Consider the following 23,934-nt stretch of genomic DNA (forward strand, 5'->3'; position numbering starts at 1 on the left):
AGACCATAACAGTGTTTCAATTTCTTAACATTTTGTATAAAACAGCAAATCAACAGATATCACAGCACAAGATGTAGTTACATTAGCATCAATAAAACTCTCAAATGTTCTTGACAACACATACATTTTAAAAAATTATTCAGGTTTTAGTGGAGTACAAGTTAGGGGGTTCATCGTCATCTCGTGAAGAAGGCTCATTGCTACCACTTGGAAGATCAGATGGGTGTGTAGGTAGTGGCTGATTGATGAGGCCTCCCTGATGGTGCTAGCAGTAGATAAACAAAATGATAGCATACATGAAGTATTGTACACACACAAGACACTAAGTAGCTTGGAACAGAGTGTGATAGATGTGCAGGAATAAATAGCATCTTACAATTATCCATAGGACGTCATGTACCCGAGTACGGAGCAAATATAGCAGCATGCAAAAGGGTTAGTGTGCAGGTCCAATTAAAAGACGTAAGTACTTTAACTCAACAATATTGGCCAATGAAGTTACAAAACAACATGGCCTGATGATTGGTTAATGATGCACGTAAGTTATTTTACAATTCAATATTAAGTGGAGATGTTACGGTACGTAAGTGCAGTACAACCCGATTAATTATCTGTTAAGTTAATTGCCAACAGGTGTATGTTCTATTAGGACTGGGACGAAACTTTGAATGTTTCGTGGGTTCGAAGGCTACAGTAAATAAACTTCAAAGTTTAAAACTAATAAACTTCAAAGTTTAAAACTATCTTCGAAGCTTTGTAATGCACTCATATCCTACGAAAGAATTGCAAATAAACATCATTATCTTTATTGAAGCTGTTTATTCATCTTGCACAATCAATGTTCATCTCTTTACAATCCATCGTCGTGTGCCATGCCACTATTGAGGCCCTGAAATTCCTAGCTAACTAGGTGTACCCATGGAATAGTGCTGCAGATGCAAGTTTTCACACTAAGCAACTGTAGAATATTGTTACATGTGTTGACTGTTCTATTAGAGTATTTCACTGACTGCTCTATTAGAGTATCTTGAGCCATCGCCCTCAGTTTTAATCAAGCCATTATTCAAAGAAGCAAGATTCAAATCCAGAGGTCAGCAGTGATTAAGTGCCTATAGAAATCAATTACACAAAAGTCAAAATTCTGGGATGAAACAAATTGTGTGGAATATGTAACATAGTGTAGCATTGTTCACAAGAATATACATACCTAGAAAAATACGGGTCAAATAGAGTTGTCATGACCCCCCTAGTATTGGTGCTTTACACACTAAGGTACAATGATTTTAAAACAATTTGTAACTTACAGCCATCCCACATAACTTGCCCCCCCACTTTTGAGTACTGTTCACCACCCCTGGTACAAATCGATTTCTCACTATGCTGTGCTATATAATTCCAAAACCACCACAATAGACTGAAGGACACTACAGGCACAGTGTGATGCAGAGAAAAAAAATTGAAGTTATACATGTAGACAGGTTTTTTCCGAGATGGTTACACATAAATGAATGGGCTTCATTATTCATGTAGATGCTCGGGGGGTTACTTGTTAACCAGCTTGTAGCTCACTGCTTTTGATATTCTGTCACAAGGTGTTCTATTACTGGTAGTAAGCCTTGTACTACAAATAAAGCCATCATAATCTCCTATGAGACTTTACAAAAGGTTACACCCCTGACCTTCATTTAGGACTTGGTGTTTATTAGAGCCCAGCTTTAACACAGATATAATATTACACCTGTAACAACTAATTCACATATTACAATCTGTGACTAAACCACTACACAAGTTAACACATAATGAAGGGCCCACTTACTGGTTGTTGTGATGTTGTTCCTGCATCTGGGACATCATCAGAAGGTGGTAAGTCAAGAACACTGTGAACAAGGTTACAAAGAAACATGATAATGTTAACTAACATACATCGTTAAGTACAGTGAAACCTCACTTAGCGGTCACCTCCTTAACAAGACCACCTCATTATAGTGGCCACCTCTGTAGTCCCAAATACAGCTAACATGTACTGTACATGATTTCAGTAATACGGCCACCTCATTATTGAGGTCAAATCACTTAACCCAAGAGGTAACCCAATTTAAGAGGATTTACTGTAGTACTTGACTGGTTGGAGTCCAAAAGTCAAAATACAGTGGAACCTCAGTTATCCGGACCCCACTTATCCAGATTCTCGGTTTACCAAACCACAAAAATGACTAGTGACTGTTCTATTAGGGTAATTCAAGAATATGCTGATATTTTTATCAATGTTCTTTATGGTTATTTATATACAGTTTCAGAGATACAGACTTTTCAGACTTATGGACCACCCCTGGTCCCAAGGGGTTCGGATAACTGAGGTTCCACTGTATAGGCTTTATGGTTGTCAAGTGTGTAGATTTCTTTACACTTGTCAATATACACTCACTTGTGACACTTCAACAGCTTGCTTTCTTTTTGATGGTCTTTAGGATCAAAAGAAAACACATGTAACCTTCCATCAGCGGTGATTACTAGTAGCAAAGGGACCCTGTCCTTCGTGGTTCTGGAAAATGGTGAACAGAAATAAAACACAGTACACAAATATAAGGAAAAATTAGGAATTTTAAGCTTGATTAGGGATCATAGGAAAAAAATAGGGAAACAAGGGAGGTCACCTACACCTGCAGATATACTATAACATTCATGAGTATAATCAAGAGTTCATAATATAGTAGAGAGGGAGAGTGTCAAACACTGAATATACCCCATATAACTGTACTGCCACTAGTATCGCCAGTAATTTGGAGTTACCAGGACACTCTAGAATGAGCTTCATCCAACACAGGTAAGTTCATATTCATTGCAATTCATTCAGGTTTACCGTTTCTTTTTCCAGGCGAGAGTCATGCCATATCAGATGCAGCCACCAGCTCTATTGCTTACTCCATTTGCCTTACATTCACCTGTCCAGCTACTTAACCGTCCAGCTACTTAACCAACCACCTACTGTGATTAACCAATCTATGTTTAGTACTCCGTCAACTCACGAGGATGTTCGTCTGCATGAGCCAACAGCTCCTGGACCATTACAAAGCCTACATCAGTCACTTGTACAGCCAGCCAGCCAGTCAGTCAGTTACTTTCATCTCACTCTGTTGTTCAGCTGGCCAATTCATCTCAGCCAGTAGTCCAGCCAGCAAATCAATCTCAGTCAGTTGTTGAGATGGCCAATTCATCCCACTCACTTGTCCAGTTGAACATATCATCTCAGCCAGAGTCCAATCTCTGTTACAGCCAGCTGGTCAGTTACTTTTATCTCACTCTGTTGCTCAGCTGGCCAATTCAGCTCAGTTTGTTGTCCAAACCAACTTACCAATTCATTTCAGTCAGATGTCCAGCCAGCTAATTCATAATCTGTCTCAGTCAATTGTCCAGCCAGCCAGCCAGCCAATCCAGTTGTTCAGCCAGTTAGTTCAGTTGTCAAGCCAGCCAATCCAGTTGTCAAGCCAGCCAATCCAGTTGTCAAGCCAGCCAATCCAGTTGCCAAGCCAGCCAATCCAGTTGTCAAGCCAGCCAATCCAGTTGTCAAGCCAGCCAATCCAGTTGTCAAGCCAGCCAATCCAGTTGTCCAGCCAGCCAATCTCCTACCACCGACTCAACATACTGCAACATAGCCACCTTCCACGAATTCATTTAGTCACTTGCTTCCACTGGTGGATAGCCATTCTACAGTTACACAAAGCACAAGGGATGAACTGTCACTTGAAAGTGCATTCTGCAATGGACAGTCCAAGTATCCTAATCTTGCATTTACCAAGACTGTCAGCATTAGAGGTTACACAGCGTTTAATGCTGTTTTCATATGAAGCCTAGCAGCTTATGAAACTCTGAAGAGCTTCAACATATTACAGTTACCCTCCTGTGCAACTCTCCAAGCATATACTGGAGCATTTCTACATGAGGCTGGTGCTGCATCTAAATCTATCAGCAAACAAGTTGAAAGGTGCAAGATGTTTCAGCGATCGTGTAAAACTGAGAAGGAGAGAATGCCCTGATCCATGGGTGTACTAATTTTTGATGAAGTGAATGTAGTTTCTTCACTGATGTGAAACTCTAGAAATCACCAAATCATTGGGTTGGCTATGACAGAGGAAGCACAAGCTTCCTTACATGACGTTTTTCAGCTGTTTGATAAGGATCATCATACTAAGCAGACAAGTTACATCCTCCAGTTCCTCTGGAGGGACTTGACTTCATCATTTGATATTGTGGGGTCCTATTATACCAGTAATGAAACTATGCCAGCAAAAGTCGCTTGTTCCTGTGTATTTCAGACTATCAAGTAGTTTCAGGTGACCAGACAATACGGAATGCTAGTTACGCCCATACTATGATTTCATGTTATAACTGTAACTCTGTATAGCACCTATTGTGCAGCTGAAATTACCCTTAAATACTTTTTAACTACAGATACATGACTTGAGAACCAGGCTACTGGTATGCGATGGTGCAGCTCCCAATTTAACTGCATTAAAGTCAACGCATGGATGCCAGGAAATGTATGGTATTTCTGATGGTCCTGATCCATATGCTGTCAGACCATGGTTTGTGAACCCTTATGATCCACCTCATCTGTTATACTGGCTCATATGCCCTTGTCATCAGGTAATTTACTAAGCATGTACATGTACATACACTTGTCAATTTTTCACATAATAGTTGAAGAACATGATTAATGCTCTATTCTCCTCACAATCAGGGGGAAACAAGAAGATTTACTGCTGCTGATGGGATCACATTCGGGTGGAAGACTATTCTTCCAGAAAGCATCAGAGGAGAGACTGAGCTGTGCTAGAATGGTTCCCAAACTTAGGGAAGTACATGTACTTCGTGATGCATGGACTAAATTGAAAGTCTTGCCTGCAAAAATTATGCAGGTATGTTTTCATTGTATTCTGTATGTAACTGTGAACTTGATTAATATAGCAAGAATTGGTGTTGTCAGAGTTTCACCACTACATCATGAAAGATCCTCCACCAGATGATGCTGGCAGTGTTAACTCTGCAATACCTAGAAGCATGAAAAAAGATTTTTGAGAAGAGCTCTTTGTGTCATGATAAGATATGCGATGTAGACAGTCCGGTGCTACACTCTATTGCAGCAGGATTTTCGCACTTTGGACTAATCCGGTCACCTTTGGGCCAGAATTTTCTGGCCTTAATAGACAGGTGGCCAGAATTTTCTAGCCTTAATAGACAGGTGGCTGCATTATTAATTCACCTGTCTTAACTGGTCATCTAGATTTGCAATGAATTTGGCTGGATTACACAAGTCAATTTAAACATATTAAATGTATACAGTACAATTGGTAATGCTGATGCTTAGCTATGTCAGTATATACAGCACCTAACTAGCTGCAAAATATTTAGTTGTAGTTTGCTCTAAGTTCAGCTGCATCTTTGCACTTTGTAAAGATGTTACGACTTTCCCCATAGTCTCAGCAATTTCTTCTTCACCACTTTGAGATAAATATAGCAGTAGATCATTTGCCACAGAAATAGCTTCTTTGTGTGTACTAATGGAACTCTTCTCTGGCTCAGGCTCATCATCTTCACTGCTGATTTCCACATCAGATGGCTCATCATCTTCAACACTTGCACACGCTATAATAGCAAGTAGCTCTTCCCTCCAATTACTGGCTTCACCATCTATGTCATGTGACTGACAAGTGCAGAGGTCATCATCTGCATTTAGGTATTCTGCTGAATCAATTTGTTTTACAAGGCCATCACGACTTTCTTGTATATCAGCAAATGGATCTCCTGGAGGCTGATCTTCTGTACTATCAAGGTTTATGCCACAGGTCTTAAAACACCAACGTATGGTTTCAGGCTTTACTCTATCCCAGGCTTCTTTAATCCATCGAATCGCTGTCAAAACATTAACAGACTTCACAATTTCAGAAGCACTAAGACTGCTACCATCAATTTGTGACAGGACATGGTTTAAAATTTAAAAGTAACTTCCTGTAATGGCATTTAAAATTCTTAATTATGCCAGCATCCAATGGCTGCAGCTTTGATGTTGCATTTATGGGTAAAAATACTACTTTAATGTTAGAGAATTTTTCTTGCAAAGCTGGGTCATGAGAAGACACATTATCAATCAACAATAGAATTTTTCTGCCAGTTCTCAGTAGTCGTCTGTTCAATGTTGCAAGGAGAGTTGTCATTATTTCATTATTCATCCAAGCTTTGGCGTTAGAATAATATGGAACACCATGTGGCTTTTTCAAATTTCTTATGCCTTTAAAACGTTTGGCAACTTTTCCAATTACAATAGGTGGCTCTTTATCATCAGTAAAATGCTACACTTCTTTGATCTCTTTCCACCTCTACATTCCTTTCTCTTCTCAGCTAATGTTTTATCAGGGAGTGCCCTGTAAAAGCAGCCTGTTTCATCTTCATTCCAGATATCTTCCAATTTATAGCCCTGGACCAAAGCTCTGAGTCTTTCAAACCAGCCATCTATAGTTTCTTGTTGAACATCAGCTGCTTCACCACTGACAGTTAGCTGCTTTAAACCATAATGGTTTTTGAAACTTTGTAGCCAACCATTTGACGCTTTAAACTCTGGCTGGTGAAGCTTTTCTGCGATTAAACGAGCTTCAGTTTGTAGCATAGGCCTACTTACTGGGACATTCCTTTGCCTTACCAAACAATACTACTGATACACTGCATCATTTACCGATTGAAATGCAGCCTTTCATTTGCGTTTCCTTGTTAATGGCTCTCCTTTTGTCTCAAATTCAAGCACAATCCTCTCTTTGTTCTTTAGAATTTGTTGGACCTGAGTTCGACTGCATTTGAATACTCCAGCAATAGCATGAGTGCTGTCTTGAGGATGTTTTTTTACGGTACTTAATCACGTTATAATGCTCTTTTAGCAACAGTTCATTTCTTGATGATTTTGATGCCATAGCAGCTGTTCATCAGCCAGAAATCTCAATTTCAATTTGTGATTATATACGTGTTTGGCAAGTTTAAAACCGGTTTAACCTGTTACGCAAATGAATACATCATTTATTGGGAGGGCTGATATCTGGAGGGGGCATAACATCAGGCATGGCAGGTAGTCACATCAATGCTTTTGAATTAACACCGTATATCCGAGGACTCCATGTCTATAAAGAAGTATGGACTCCTTATGTTGGTGAAGAGTTGTCCATCAAGAAAGAAAATGGAAACCTGTACAATACATTTGCTGTGGCTGTGGAAAAAGAAGGGGATGTTGTTGGACATTTGCCCCAAAGTATAAGCAGGAATGTAAGCTACTTCATAAGTCACAGTGGGAATAATGCTACTTGTACTGTCACTGGTCCACGAGTGAATCGTGGAGTGGGGCTCGGAGTTGAAGTATCTTGTACATATAGGTTTACTGGACAGAAATTGTTTGTTAAGACTTAAAGAATTGTTGTATAATAAAAAGTGATGACCATTATATGCGACAATAAATGTAAAATGTTTAAAATAATGGGAATTACAAGTGTGACTGTAGCGTGCATTTGGCAGGTGGCTGCTTTATAACTACAGTACATAATATGGGAACTTTGTACAATAGGTATTTGGGGTCTTTTATGCTGGCTGCAATAGGGAGGTGACCGGATTATTCAGGTGCTGGATTAGACAGGTTTCACTGTACAAAGCTTTATCACAAGAAGGTAATACTATTATTTTGTAATGGGTACTGCATGATAATGTTCTGCATTTGATAAATAGGTGAACTGGAAGTACAAGATCCAAGGTTCCTAAGTTGGCAAAGCTAGTAAACAGGATATTACTGTGATTTAGTTGTGGGCATACGAAGGGACAAAAAAATTATATAACAACTTGTTTTTACGTAGTGTACACTGGATTTATGCTGTGCTTTCCACATCAACAAATTATCTTTGTCATTTTCTTTCTGAAACATTTGATCCGCTGAGAGTTTGCATGTAGTTTTTCTGATTTTGCAAGAGTATCCTTGGAAGAGTTCCCAGATCACTTTATTAGTCCACTGAGGTTGTCAGGAAGTGCTGGTGAGACACTGTTTAGTCAGTTCAAGCATACTGCTGGTGGAAAACTAAGTTCAACGAATTATGCTACAGTTAGGGCAGCACATCTTGTGAAGCACACTGCGGCTTATCACCATAGTTCAGTTGACTACAGGGATGTCCCTTTGCATTTGTCTAATTGTATGTTGCAGAAAAAGAAGTACAAGCATGCACAAAAATCAGAAAATTAATATAAGTATACACGTATGTGATGTAACAACATTTTTTACTATATTATACGTATTATTGCTGTTTACTTTTAAGATTAACATGATGTGTTAAAAGTGAGTCACGTAAATTTTGTCCAGCCAGACTGGCATTACTCTTGTGTGCAACTCTTCTGTGTTTAAAAGACTCTAAATATTCTTGCATCCTGATATGAGACAATTTTTGTACCATCTCCTTGAACACCATGTCAACAGCACTGCATGATAAATTCTCAAATCAGGGAACCTTGGCAACTGCTGCAATTAGAAACAGCGAATGGAGATTTAGGTCACTATGAAGCGATTCTACCACTGCTGTCAAAACGTCTGATCCCTAGGGTGGTGTCATTACTGGTAGCTATGTCTACAGCTTTCAGGAAAGGCAACAGTTCTGTACAAGGAAAGTACATATGGTCCTCATCACGATATTTGAGATACTCTGGCACATGGTCCTTATTTTCTTTCCTATGCACACTGAGTTGCTGCAAAATTGTTATCTCTTGTGACACTTTATCTTTTTGACTTAAAGAACAGCTCTTTATTTTAGTATATCTTTTGTGCAGCATACTACACATCACTGCACATCTGAAACGAAAATAAACATCTTTAGAATATGCACTTGAATCTGGGGCTTGGACATTGGGCTCAATGATCCTGTGACATTGCCAAAGTACATGTAGTTCTTCATACAAGCAATCACAAAACAATATCATAAATTTTTTAGCATTTGGCATTTTTAGAGAGTAAGTACTACACACTTTGCTCCACTTAGACCGAAAAGCAACTACTAATTCAGCAACAGGGTCTGAGGGGTGGAGACCAATCAATGACAACTCCAGGTTCTTATCCACCAAGAAATAACTGCAACAACTCCAGGTTCTTGTCCACCAAGAAATAGCAGCAATGCTGATGCCATTTTATCTGAAGCTGCATATGTTGCTCCTTGCATTTGGAGTACTCTTCATACAGTGCAACAAAAACCTGCTGTTAATGGTCTGCTATAAAACTTAGTGAGTGATTGAATTACAGAAGGCTTCCAGGTCCAAGTTTGAAGCTGGCAACTGTTTTCGAACGTTTGATAGCGCAATAGTGGTGGTTTCTTCTTAAAAATTCCTAATACTTGTTTATTTACTTTTTTGTACATTATTATGACTAGTGAACCCGCACATACCACATCAAAAGAAATTAGAGTGCCAGAGTTAATGTTTTTTTGTCTGAACATACATCCCAAGGTATTAATTACTGACTCAAAAGTGAATGGCCATTACGCCTCGCTTTCAACTATGTTCAGCCCATTACACAGCACTACAAATGAAGAACAATAGAAGAAGCACCTATGCAATCAATCCAGTCACCACAAAAAATATGGACAATTTACGTGCCCCAACTATCAATTACTGACTTGTAAAGTGTCCATTACACTTCACTTTAAGCTATGTTCAATCTGTTTCGTGGCATTACAAATGAAGAACAGTAGAAGTGCCTCTGCAGTCACCATGGAAAATATGGACGATTTCCCTAGCTGCCGTGAATCAACACCTTGAGCTGTCAGCATAAAGAAAAGGGGACACAAAGGATAACAAAGGTAACTTAGGTAAGTCCATGATGCATGCATTGTACGTACTGTGGTATGCCAAAAGGCATGTCTCTGGACAAAGTGACATCGAACAGTGAAAGAATCAAGCCCATAGCCCTTTAGCCATTATCAAGCTACGCTTGTCTAAAGGTATTAGGCATTAGTCAGTCAGTCAGTAGAAAATTCCATTAAATATATATATTTTTAAATTTTGTAGCAATTTTTTGGAAGCGTTTCAGGTTGTACTGAGGGCTTGGTTATACCTAGGGGGCGTGCATCACTTTGGAGGAGTCCCTGCAATATACAGTACTACTGTAAAAGAGTTGATCATAGCCCTTGACAGAATCAAGAGTTTCTAATATACGTATCAAATGGTATGGTCGTACTGTTTAAGTAGGAATCCAGGTGAAATTTTTGTGCGCCGCCCAAAAATCTGCCTTTAAAAATCATCCTAGAAATATCTTACAAGACAAAAATCACCTTTACGGAATAGTACTAGTCCATATAATACACAAAACAGCATTAAATACAACGAAACACTTACAGGTAGCTGGATACAGTTTTAAAAAATCACCAAAACTTGAATTTTAGACTGACTGCCTGACCACAGTCGCAAGCCTAGAGGCCAAATAAAGCAGTGCACGGCCACCAATTTACACCACAATAACAAACTCACCAGTGGGATGTACCTTTTGGGGTTCCGACGAGTGTGTGCCCTCTGCACCTTGTCTTTTCTTTTATCTTCAATCAGGCTGCTTGTCTTCTTTTTCATCCAACAAAACCATATTGAGGCATTAAATTTCCGTATCAACACTATTCTTTAAGCAGCATAATAGACGCCACAAGATTATTTAAGGCACTTAGACTATGCTACTGTACGGAGGCATAGATTATATATTCCTTATTTATGACGGAGACTACTGTACGGAGGTACCGGTACTAGATAGCTTTCACGATAGGTAACAAGATCATGTCCATTCTTCATCCTACACATTATCAATCTATCAATTGAAACCATGATGACACACCCCTTTTACGCTAGCTGTATTTCAGTGACCACACACCTTCAAGTTGGAAGGCTGACTCAAGACACTCTAATAATTGATCGAAACCACGCCCCTTTTGGGCAAGCGCACATCTTCGCAGGCTGACTCGAGACACTCTAATACAGCAGTCACATGCTACATGCCTTAGCAAAAAAAACTAAACAAACTAGTATATTAAAAATTTTAAATATAAAAATAAAGCAGGAAACTACTTCAGCATAGCTCGGTGGGAAATCCCTACTTTGGCATTGAACACAAAGTAATTGCTATACCATGCCAAAGTAATTGCTATACCATGTCAAAGTAGGAATTTCCCACTGAGCTATGCTGTAATAGCTACCATCGTTCATCTCTTGTTTCACTACTTTTTATTGCTTGGATTCCAACTTCATTTTTAAATTTATAATTTTTAATATACTATCTCAATCAGAGATATGTACAATTCCTAGAGGACATTCTTGACATTGATTGTTAGTCCTATGAACTATCAATTTATCAGAATGTTTCATGAGCTCTTGAATATCCTCATAAGTTGGCTGAAAAAACTTTGGGCAGAATTAAGTAAATTATACAAGGCCACAATAATGCACTGCACAAAAACCTGTATACTGATTGTCCTACATGCACACATATACCATATAGTTTCGTTGCTAGGCATATGTACTTACAAATTCAAGAGAACATTTGCTCAAAGAATCATAGGAGAGCAAAATGGTCTTCTATAATACAAACCTCTTGTTCCACACAATACAGAAATTGGACTGCAAATGTCAATATAAATACAACAGCTGGAATAATGCCATCCCAAGACCAAAGTTTCTTTGTACATTTATGCAAGTGTGGCTGTTGTACTATGGTATTAGGGTGATGCTAATCTCAAATGAAGCCCTGGTAGACATCCCTTGTAATAAATCATCAAGGGGGCATGGTTGTCATGAACCAATTGCACCTAAACCATTAAGGGGCATGGATCCTATACTCTGTTTACCACGTACCATGTGAAATTTTGCAACATATGCACCAGGCTTGGGGTCAAATACTTTGAAAAGCATTTAGATACAAATACTAATACCATACCTGTTTCACTGCCCATACAAAAGTCTCAATAGTAGCAGTGAAATTTATCCCGTATTTCACTGGTAGCAGTGAAAAAGTTGTAATTGCAATTTCATTGGCTAGAATTTATGTTAACAATGTAGCACCAATTAGTGTTGACGCGTGTTTAGTACATAGTGACAAATTGCGTACATGGCAAACGCTAATGCACAGAATAGCATGGGTAGCAGTGAAATTTGGGATAAATACCACTCTTGTTGTAATGGAAATGGTAAATTTCACTCGGCTTCGCCTCGTGAAATTTATCCCCATTTCCAATACAACACTCATGATATTTATCCCAAATTTCACTGCTACCCATGCTATTACTAGTACTAATACAACATCAATATCGTGTCCTGTACAAAAACTCCAATAGCAGCTTGTGGTATATTTTTGATATACTACAGCAAACTAGCCAATAGAATCAGTATATCACTTGTACATTTGATATACGCATCTGATTGGCTAAAAATTTTTGATAGTGTTTAGTTGTTTTACCAGTTAGACATGTCCGACTTGACAACTACTGGTACCATAGTAACCAATACCTGTTACCTAGCAACAACATCGTTGCCTAGCAACCGTTGCTAGGTAACCACAACTGATTTTAGAAAAGATTTTGACACCATAGCAATGGTTGCTAAGCAACCACCAAAAATGTAACTAGGTCAGGTTTACATTTTGTTGCCTAGCAACAGTTGCTATGGGTTGTTGGACCAATTTCAAGAAGATTGCAGGTTGCAACACATGTGCATACTCCTTGAGCATGCTAATCACAAGGAATTACTTACCAATGGTGTAAAAACATTAGAAATTGCTGTTACTGCTTCCAAGTGGGAGACGAGATGTTGTGTTAACATATTATACTACAGATATCACGGTATTTGAAATATATACCAAAAGATATACATATTTAGGAAAGGGTGCCATAGTGCGAGGCTTCGCCTCGCACTATAACATCTTTTCTAAGTTTGTATATCTTTTGGTATATATTTCGAATACCATGATATCTGTAGTATAACATATACAAATACTCTGAAAGTATGAAATACAAAATACAAATACTTATATCCAGGATGTATTTTAAATACAAATACAAATACCTAAAACTTTTAAAGCATTTAAATTACTTCTGTACTTTGATCCTTTGATCTGAACTACACGTTACACAACCACCCAATAGTACACACCTCTGTTTTAATATTGTTCTAATAAAATTTCAAATGTATGGTAAAAACAAGTGTAACATCATAATGCTGGAAAACAATAATGGAGTAGACTTCTTGCTCTTCTTAGATGACATTATGGAATTATGTTACAGGGTTTGAATGCTTGTACTTATAATACTATTCAACTTCAAAGAAAAGTAAGTTCTTCATAACTCTTCCCATTCAAAGAAATTGAAAGAAAATAATTAGTATTTGATATATTTTTACAGATTAAGGTGTCAATAAGTCAAAGAGATCATCTTCCAACCAAATCAGATTAGGTCATACAGAATCTCTTCCAAGCAAAGTATTTGAAGTATTTTAAGTTTTTACTCAAAATATTTAAGTACAAATACAAATACATGTTGTTTCAAAGCTTCAAAATACAAATACAAATACTCAAAAATAGTATTTAAATACAGCTAAATACAAATACTCATGTATTTGACCCCAAGCCTGGTATGTACCATTGATGAACTTCTAGTGTGTCTTCTATCATACACTACGATAGTAGTGTATAGTAGGGACCACAAAGGAGTAGGTGTGGCCCACAAAATAACATCACCCAAAAAAATAGCTTCAATTTTCCCAGACGAGGATGAGGCAGTATTGGTTAGGTAAAACTAAGCCCAAACAAACTTTCAGATCGACCCGAAACACTTTCAACAAGTTGTTACGGAATTTTTTTTTAAATTTATTCAACGAAATTTTCTACTGACTACCAAACTGACTGATGTCTCCAGACAAGCGTAACTCGATAACGGCTAAGGCTACGGGCTTGATTTTTTCACTGTTCGACGTTGCTTCAGCCCGAGAGGTGCCTTTTGGCATACCACAGTACGTACAATGCATTCTTCATGGACTTACCAGTGTCCTCCTTTGTGTCCCATTCATCTTTGCTGACAGCGAAAAGTGTCGATTTGGTGGTAGCACGTGATGGCTTCCCTTTGAAATGGAAATCATCTGTATTTTTCATAATGGCTACTTCGATTGCAGAGGTGCTTTTCGAACAGTTTTTGATTCGTACTGTTGTGTAACAGGTTGAACATAGCTAACAATGAAGCATATGGATACTTCACTTCTCAGACGATGATTTATATAACTGGAGCATGTGGTACCAACCCTTTCTTCTGGTATGCGTGGGTTGCAGAGGTGCTTTTCAAACAGTTCTTGATTCGTACTGCTGTGTAATGGGTTGAACATAGCTGACAACGAAGCGTAACGGATACTTTACTTTTCAGACAATATAGCTGGGGTGCGTGGCGCCATTTCAAATGCAGTATGCGTGGGTTCACCAATCATAACGTTATTTACAAAAAAAGTTAACAAACAAGTATTTCAAAATTTTTTGGAATTTTTGCCTAGAGTAGGGACCATAGCACATCAATAAAAAGTACTGAAATAAGCTGGAGTAGTGCATGATATTAAATCATAGTAAAGCAATAAGGAGTGTTATATCCCTACTGTGCATTTCCATTATATCTTGAAGCACAGTAGGGATATAACACTTCTTATTGTTTTACTATGATTTAATATCGTGCACTAGTCCAGCTTGTTTCAGTACTTTTTATTGATGTGCTATGGTCCCTATACTCTAGTTGAAAATTCCAAATTTTTGAAGTACTTGTATAACTATGCCTTATACTGGCCTTCATCACATGTTTTTAACAACCATGACTAAGTACGTGTACAAGAAATGAGTATGCACATATGCACTTAATAGACACATACGCTTAACAACCAGACCCTACAGTACATGTACATAAAGGTATACTGTAAGATAATACATATCCACAGTACTTACTGTGTAACAGCACAAATATTCTTCGCACCTGCAAAATCAACAAGTATAACTAACTCATTTGTTAAGCAAACACAACAGTACCAACACACATAGAAACAACTTTGTACATTTAATAAAACAATCACATAACCTAAGGGTTAAGAAGGTAATGCTGGGTGTAAACTACCTCAGTAGATATAAATCTATACAGTTGGAACATCAATCCAACTTCAATTATAACAATCAGACATGAAAAACAATATACTATAACTAAAATACATACAGCATACACAATCTTAATGTGGTAATAATATTATTCCATATAAAGCCCCCTAACAATGAACAAAGGTGTCATCCAAAGTAATTCAGTCAGCAAACACTGTGTCCCTAGTACTACACAATAATGACTCACTAGCAGACTCCAACTTTGCATGAGAAAAATGTCGTGATCTGGTCAACACATCTGACATCTATATACAACAGGACATGCCAACTTAACAGACAGTACAGCGAAGAGTATTTTCAAGGGACAGGAGTGAATTCATTAAAAGTAAACAAAATTTACTGATAACTGTAGTACCATTATCAAAAACTTCAATAATATTCATCAGTAATAACCACACTATGTAATGATACTCACATTGGAGGGAAGATAACTGGCAGAGCTCATCAGTGCCTTGCCAACATAACTCATCCATCCTGATGATGAGCTGTCTTCTGTAGTCCTACCAGGAGGACATGACATGTGACAGAATATAATCCTCAAGGCCAAGAATATACAAAACATATATACTATTGCAGAGGAGGGTGGGAGCAGTTTAAATACTGTTAAAATGAATTACGCAAAACCTATCGTTAAAATGAATTCCGCAAAACCTATCGGTTTCTGGATGAACTAAAATGTGTGGACGATGTAACAAAGTGTGGCATCATTGTTTGGTTTAAAATTTTCAAAAACCTTGCTAGTGCTAGTATTGCTATGCGTGAAATATTGTTCCATCAGTTTTGCCTAGAAAACTAAGCGTTTTTACAAAAAAACACACCATTTTAATCCTTACACAAAGCACAACCAAAATATCTAGCAATCAGCAATCACCACCAGTTGCTAGTTTTGTATTGGACTATTGAGGTTCACGTGATTAAACTATGCAATTAAGGTGATACTTTCAAGTAGCGCCTAAAGCGCTTCTGTCCTCCTCTGATACTATTGTAGTATAGTGATGCCTGCTTAATCAGATCACTGTAAACACATAGTACAAGTAGCAAACTTGTCATTTACTACATGTCATTTGACTTGTTACTGTAGTACAGTCACCTGCTTAATACTGAAATTATAGCCCAAAATATCCATGTTTCACAGTATAACAGTACTGTTAGCATAAATATTTCATTACAGAAATCACCAGCAAGCGACACTAAACTCAACACCAAGGTGGGGTGATGGTGGATGTCTTATATATATTATACAACACACAACATACGTCTATTACTACCATCAATAGGATACCATGCACTTTAATCACTTACGGTTCTGATGGTTGTTCAGCTACCTTGAACAAGTGGACGGTTTCAGTGTTGCTGCAGGCAGCTAAAAACATGTCATCATATCCAAATGCCAGGGAATTGATGGTAACTGATCGAGCCACTCCACGCTGGAACTCAAACAGTTTAGTCCCATCAGGAACACTGAACACTCTGATCAATGTGCCCTACAGAAGTTTTGATGTGTTGAAATGCACTGTATTAACCTGATGAATTCACCAATGGGACAGAAAATATGGTCTAAGTAATAAAATGATCTTGAGGTTATGAACTAACATGCTTAGTATAAAATTTCACTTCACTGTAGTTAACATACTTTTTCTGAAGCCGTGGCCAACTTTTCACCAGACTGGCTAAAGTTCATCGCTGCCAATACCGAATCATGTGCACCAATAACACTTATAGCTTTCTGTAGTGGAGATAACATGTATATAAAGTCTATTAATAGTTGTGATAGTACATGATGTACATACATCTGCCATCTAGCAAACAAATAATGCATCATTACGCTTTGCGCACGTACAAGATTCATTGCATCAAATATCTGCACTTCTCCTGTCTGACTACTGCTGGGGTATGCTATGTAGTTCTTTTCACTGTCAATTGATAGTGCACAGACACCTACAACAGAAAAAGAGAACTGATTAATATAAGTAAACTGTACATGTGGCCACAACATGGACAATGCACAAACAATAGGTAGATTAGGAGTCATAATTGAGCACACAGGCACACACTCACTCACTCACACTAAACACAGACACACACTACAAAAGCAAAAAGCAAAGCCTTCAGCTGCCTACCCAGTGAACCAGCAATGGGACACCTGTACACTACTCAGGTGCTAGGGTCAGCGCTGGTAAATCTTTGCAGGACTAGTAACCTGCAGGAGGCTGTACCAGTCCCACTTGGACCTTTACCAGCTGTGTGAGACATGGACAGTTGGCATTTGCTTCCCCAATTAATACCAGGTACCGGTTGATGTTACAGCTGGGTGGGCTGCTTCCTCAACTGACACCAGGTCACTATTTAAACAGCTGGGTAGACTGGAGCAATGTGAGTACAGTTTCTTGGTAACACCAAATTGACGTAACCAAGCATCAAACCAGGAACCTTTCAATTACCAGGCCAACGCTCTAGCCACTTGGCTATGCCGCCTCACAAACACACTACACACACACATTATGCACACAACATATGTACACACACAAACACACACACACACACACACTCACAACATACAGTACATACGTAAACGTAATATCAACAACATACAGCAATACATGCAACAACAGACAATACCATTGACAAATAGTAAAATGCAACCTTACCATTTTTATTACGAGGAGTATCTCTTATTGTATGAAGGACCTACAACAAACTGCATCAACGAGTTGATCAATCAAGCTATTTAGTTACCTTCATGTCTCTAATGTTGTGAATATACAAACTCGTTTCTAGTAATACCAATAATCTCTAAAAATGCATACAAAATTATAAATAAACATTCAAAACTAAACAAGTAGAGGAAAAAAGAACAACACATACTGTAAAACATGTATACGACACTTACCTGTCTGTTTAACTTTAAAGCCAATATACTGTCCGAATAATTATAACTACATATTTCAGTTGCTTTCTGGAAACACAGCAAGCATATATAACATTCAAACAGTTACAGTACAATATTTACCTTAAAGTGACAAAGTTTTAATTTTCTTTTCTGTGCTTGAGTGACGACAGCTACAAGACTGCTGGAAAACAACCTTTCAACAAGATAAGTCTCTTCTTTGTTGCTAGAATTCTCTGAAGAGTGAACATTGTCATTGTACATGAAAGCAAAAACCAATTGTGATGAAAAAACAATTGCTAAACTCCAACGTCTGACAGCATACATACACATATTTCTAGGCATGCAACACAAGTTATTATGATGATTTTGTATGCAAATGATCTCACTAATGGAAACGTTAAGCATATGTAAGTAAGTATATGACTATAATTACTGTACTTTATGAAAAGAAAAAAATAGTAAAATTGGCACATGTACAAATCATCAATTGGTACCTGAGCCTAACAGAACCCTACACCTACATTGTTATGGATTATAAGTACTTTATTTCTAGAGAATATCACTGAAATCATTTCAGTGTCTCCTTTGTTATAATCCTTGGAATAAAATATCAGTATGGTGAAATGACAACCAGTGTATTATAGGATGTGTCCACTTTAGGCTTCTTTCAAGAGAGCTACCAAAGCTTTGAAGCTTTTGTTGACTATGTCATGTTGGTAATTACATTGATCATAACTGATATGATTAAGGTCACACACTTTATCTAGTCGTAGCTATAGTACAGGTTCTAGTACATTGTCAATATACCAAAATTTGTCAAGGACAGTTCCAAGAAGCACATGACCTTTTTTTGACTGATTAGACACAAGAGGTAGCCTGAAACTTTTGTTGTAGTACATGTACATGTTCATAACTAACAGTGCAGTCTATCTTACAGTGTTAGTGTACATACCTTTGAAGGAATCATGTAGTATAGTCAAGTTGGTTTCAACTGAGTTTAGGCCAATTAGCTGGTAACCAAAAGTTGTTCCCACACAAATACACCTGAAAAGTATGTGTCAGTAATCCACAGTTGTATATTGCAGGTTCTCAATTATGCAAGCACATGCCCGCTGCATACTGTATTTTCCATACAGTACCAATTGTGACCCGTTGAGCAAAAGCTGGCCGTTTTCACAGATTCCCTGAATTCCATTTTATTGCTTCTCTGTTATCTATAGTAACAAAGGAGTGGACAGCCTTTTGCAATGAATAGTCTTAAGAGCTATAGCGCTAGAGTCGATTTGTACAGCAACAGTACAGCAAATAAATACAGGTGCTTATTTAATCAATCATAACCCACAACTGAAACAAGCTACAAAGATGGGGTTTGGCAGTCTGCTCATCATGAATTGGCACATCTACTAAGGTATCCTCTACGTCTCCATGTGGACAAAGAAGAAGGCCACCCCAACAATTAAATTATGACAGTAAACATTATTTCTACCACATCGTAAATAAGCACCCATAACTCACGTACTGTATGCTGCACAAACACAAAACAAATATTTTCTTACTCCCAATGAACAGGAGAATCTAGTGGTATATAGGTTTTACTGGTTTGAGGTTTGTTTCAGTACATAGTGAAGGGATTGAAACATGTATAAAATTTTCATGTAGCTAGCATGCGTATTTTTACCCAGTACATTAAGTTATAGTTAAAGCACTGCTGCGCGTGTGTACGGAAAATACAGTACGAGGGGGGTGTCTTGAGGCAAATACAGCACTCGGCTTCGCCTCGTGCTGTATTAGCCTCTCGACACACCCCCTCGTACTGTATTTTTCGTACACACAAGCAAGGCGGTGCTTTGAGTATTATATTGTACTTCCTGGCTGTCTGGCTCGGAGCGATTTTCTCTAGTACTCAAACCGCTGCGGTTTTCGGTGATAAGGATATCAGTAAGTATTTAACTAATCTATTTCTAGTCGCAGAACAAACTAATAGGATTGGTTTGGCTAGTTTTAGCGATTTACAATGTCACGCACGTGATCAATCGTGCTGTCTTAGTGGAGTCGTGTTTAAAAAGCTTCGTGATCAGATGATCAGACGATCAGTAAGTGTTTATATAATCAATTTGTAGCATAGAATGAACTCTAGGGTTATTATGGCTGGTTTTAGCGATTTACAGTGTGTTGTTTACATAACATTACTTAAATAAATTCTCCACATAACTATACTGTATTTGCCCTGTATTTGCCCAATTAAGCATGTAACTGTACTGTATTTGCCCAATTAGCTGCATAACTGTACTGTATGGACAATACGATACACGGCATCGTTTTGATCCTCCCACGCAAAGTTCAATATTAGAATTGGCCGTTTTCGCTCAGTGGGTCACAATTAGCTACATGACTGTATATGAGTCATACAATACAGTTATGCACATAATTGAGCAAATACACAGAACAGTTATGTAAGGAATGTTACAAAAACAACCCCACCCAAACAGCACAATTGATCACATGTGTGACAATGTAAAACCAGCTCAGACAACTGCTAAGAAAATTCTTTTTATGGAGCAGAGTAAACAGCAGTCACATAGTGCAGTGAGACATCATCATTTCTGTTTACGAATATGTACACAATCAGTCTGATGAAAAAGTAGTTTGGTATTTTCAACCAAAACCCTAAGCACTTTTAGCAAACAAAGTATATTTCCTTAAAGCTTAAGCAAATAGGGATCTGAATTAAGTCTGCCCCACCGTTTGCTTATTTTGTATTGCAACTATTGAGGGTCTTTTTTAAAGACAATAATTTTAGGTGGTGCTTAAAACGTGTCCAACCTCCTCTGAAACTAGCCTGACTAATCCTACCAGTTAGTTCTATTGACCTTACATGGACACTGACTGATAGTCTGGTCACCAAAATTGAAGTAGTGTGAGCATACGAGATCCAAGCAAGAAGACCAGGAAGTACAATATAGCACCGCCTATGCTGTGTGTATGAAAAATACAGTACTTGGGGTGCCTCAAGGCAAATACAGCACTCAGCTTTGCCTCATGCTGTATTAGCTTCTCGACATGCCCTCTTGTGCCGTATTTTCTGTACACATGTGTGGCAGTGCATTAACTATAACTTATAGAACTTTGCGTGGGAAAGATCAAAGGAAAAAGTGTACCTTAAATTTCATAAAGTACACTCTCAGCCAGCCAACAGTGCTATATCGACCACAAAGAGTACTTTATTGAACGAATAAAGCAATATGAGTTCTACCACTGGATTACTTTTATAGGCATACCTAAATGCTTCGATGATGGTTGGGAGAAGGTAACGTTGCTGTTACGTTTGTTAATGTTTATGTAAACGGACAAGTCCTGGAGATATCACGAAAATATTTCACCATGTGACTCAAAATAGAATCGATTGTGGGTTGCGAACAAGACGCGATGAACGTCTACCATGCCAAACTATGGTGAACTACACAGTAGTTACTTTGTTAAACTAGTTGTGTGTTGTTCAGGCTGCTAATAATTCGTGCAATGTGTGCTAATTGCGAGTCCTAGTGTATGGTGAAGCTACACAACTAGAAAGTTCCATAAATCATTTAAAGCATAGCCTTGCTCGTGCTATATGAAAAATAAAGTACTCGGCGCTTGGACGAGATGCTAATAAAGCACTCGGCTTCGCCTCATGCTGTATTAGCATCTCGGCTGCGCGCCCCATACTTTATTAGCATCTCGGCTGTGCGCCCCATACTTTATTTTTCATATAGCACTCGTGGCTATGCTTTAACATACACATAGAGGATGGTTCAGCTAACTTGATGGATACACAAGCAAAGGATCATTATACATACACAATTACACTAGTCGATCATTAGGGACCCATTAATGTGTGTAAGTGTCACTTCATTTGATAAATTTAAACTTGATAGTTCATTTCTTTCAGTATCCTAATGCTGTATGTGTAAAATGTGTTCTAACGTTTATACAACCGTCAACACAATAGACCACACATCTCAGCATTTCACAAAACAAGTGTTATATACTCAAGTTATGCCCGTACACAAACGCTTACGTGTTGTCTTGGTTGAAGTTTACGTACAACAATTCGGGTTCTCCGCGACTTCCGCCTGGCACTGGATCAAGATTCATTCTCTACTTGTAAGGAGACTGATATAAGCAAGACGTTGTTATAGACTTCAACACTATCTATATTTTATTTAATGCCACACCTCACGCCATTTCTAGAACCCACAATCGAAACTGCACAACACATATCTATTATTAGTATATGACATAGTTAGAAACTTAAAATAGTAACAATACGTAATGTTGCAGTATAAAAGCACTCGAAACAGTTGTGATTTTCACTGGTGACCTAGTTGTAGCGCTCTCTGGCAGTCGTTTCTCGAGATGAACGTCAGGGGGTGGGTGCCTGCAGTTTGCAAAGATTTCTCCTTCTGATCAAGTCGCTTACTTCGCTTACTTCGAGTGGGCAAGGTCTTTCGGCCTTGTCTGCTTGGCAGTTCCCCGCTCTGAAAATCCCGTGCCATCAGCGACCCCGCCGTCACCGAAAGGTGCTATGGGGTAGGTGCGGTGTCTTTTCAGGGCACCCAGCGTCCTGTTGTTCCAATCTACACTACAGACGCTCATTGAAGCGCGTGTGGAAAGGGGCGGCAGGGCGGTGGGAGCCCAAAGTGAGCTACTTGTTCAGAAGGCGAAACCCTCGCACTCCGTAGGCACCCATCTCTTGAGTACATCGCCACGTCACAGTGTGACCCAGTAGAGTAGCCAGCATTCCACCAGCTATAGCCATAGATAGTATATACTACGTACATATGCTATGGCCTAGTGCATGTGGGCTGTGTCCGCAAAAGGCGAGCCACAAAAGGCAAGCCATGCATGTTTGTGTACACATTACCTTAACTGGTAATAGGTCAGCTGATGTGTAGGAGTCACGAGGTTACTGTTACTGACTAAACATGGCTTGCTGCATTACACTGATGTGAATACTATCATGCATGTCAGCATGCAGTAAAGCTATGCGTTTCGCTATCAGAGATTTAGTGGCCAACCTTTTGAGTGCAAAGCACAGTCTTTCTTATGGAATAGTGATGGGATGGCTGAGATTTAAACTAAGCTTCTCTTTGTTGAGATCTGCAATTATGTGCATTCGTGGTGCCAGGTCCAGTTTGCGCTGTCCCGTTGCTGAGGCACCGATTGCTGTGTAGGTAGCTGAGGCCCATTGCTTATTATGTACTGTTTTTAAAAAAAAATGCAGTAAAGCTATGAGGGGGGGACATGAAGTGACATACTGTGAAAACGCTAGTGTGTAGGAGCTCACAAATTCTCACACCCAATGCCCTTTCGAATAATGATATTCATGATACAATTAGCTAGCTATGGCAATCAGCTACTGCATGCTCATGCAATTAAGCTATTATATTTGCACGGTGCCAGGTTTTCTGTTTCTCATCAGCACCCACACTACATTTTTGCTGCCACACATATTTCCCCACTAATTGTCTGAATAATACATGCACGTAATGGTTTTCAAGAAGGTCATGCACACTCTTGTACAGTGCACTTTAAAGTGCCAAGCAATGCTTTTTGGAATGTCAGATTTGTACAGTGAGCCCTCCAACAGTGGTGTAGCTACCATTGGGTATTGCAGCCAAGAAATGGTTGCAATGATGCTAATGTCAATCACTTTTAATGACGAGTGATCATTAAAATGATTGACATTAACATCATTGCAGCCATTTCTTGGCCACCACCTTTGATGCCACAACATTTTTCATCCTGGAGGCCGTACCCTTTTTTCACAGCTTGCATAATTGGTTGTTGT

The 23,934-nt window shown here is 38.6% G+C and overlaps 1 protein-coding gene across 1 annotated transcript; it reads right to left on the bottom strand.

Moving 5' to 3' along the window:
- Positions 1-14: 14 nt before the first annotated feature.
- LOC136250918 (WD repeat domain phosphoinositide-interacting protein 2-like) lies at positions 15-22,351 on the bottom strand. Its single transcript, XM_066043267.1, has 15 exons — positions 22,162-22,351; positions 19,057-19,148; positions 18,225-18,337; positions 18,105-18,170; positions 17,951-18,007; positions 17,863-17,902; positions 17,055-17,152; positions 16,848-16,940; positions 16,517-16,698; positions 15,630-15,714; positions 15,402-15,459; positions 15,011-15,038; positions 2,426-2,542; positions 1,817-1,877; positions 15-265 (listed from the first exon to the last, which is right to left on the bottom strand). The coding sequence occupies exons 1-15, from the start codon at positions 22,236-22,238 to the stop codon at positions 140-142; spliced, it is 1,293 nt and encodes a 430-aa protein (XP_065899339.1). The 5' UTR covers positions 22,239-22,351; the 3' UTR covers positions 15-139.
- Positions 22,352-23,934: the final 1,583 nt, after the last annotated feature.

This window comes from Dysidea avara, chromosome 3 (assembly GCF_963678975.1).
Source record: "Dysidea avara chromosome 3, odDysAvar1.4, whole genome shotgun sequence".
NCBI lineage: Eukaryota > Metazoa > Porifera > Demospongiae > Dictyoceratida > Dysideidae > Dysidea > Dysidea avara.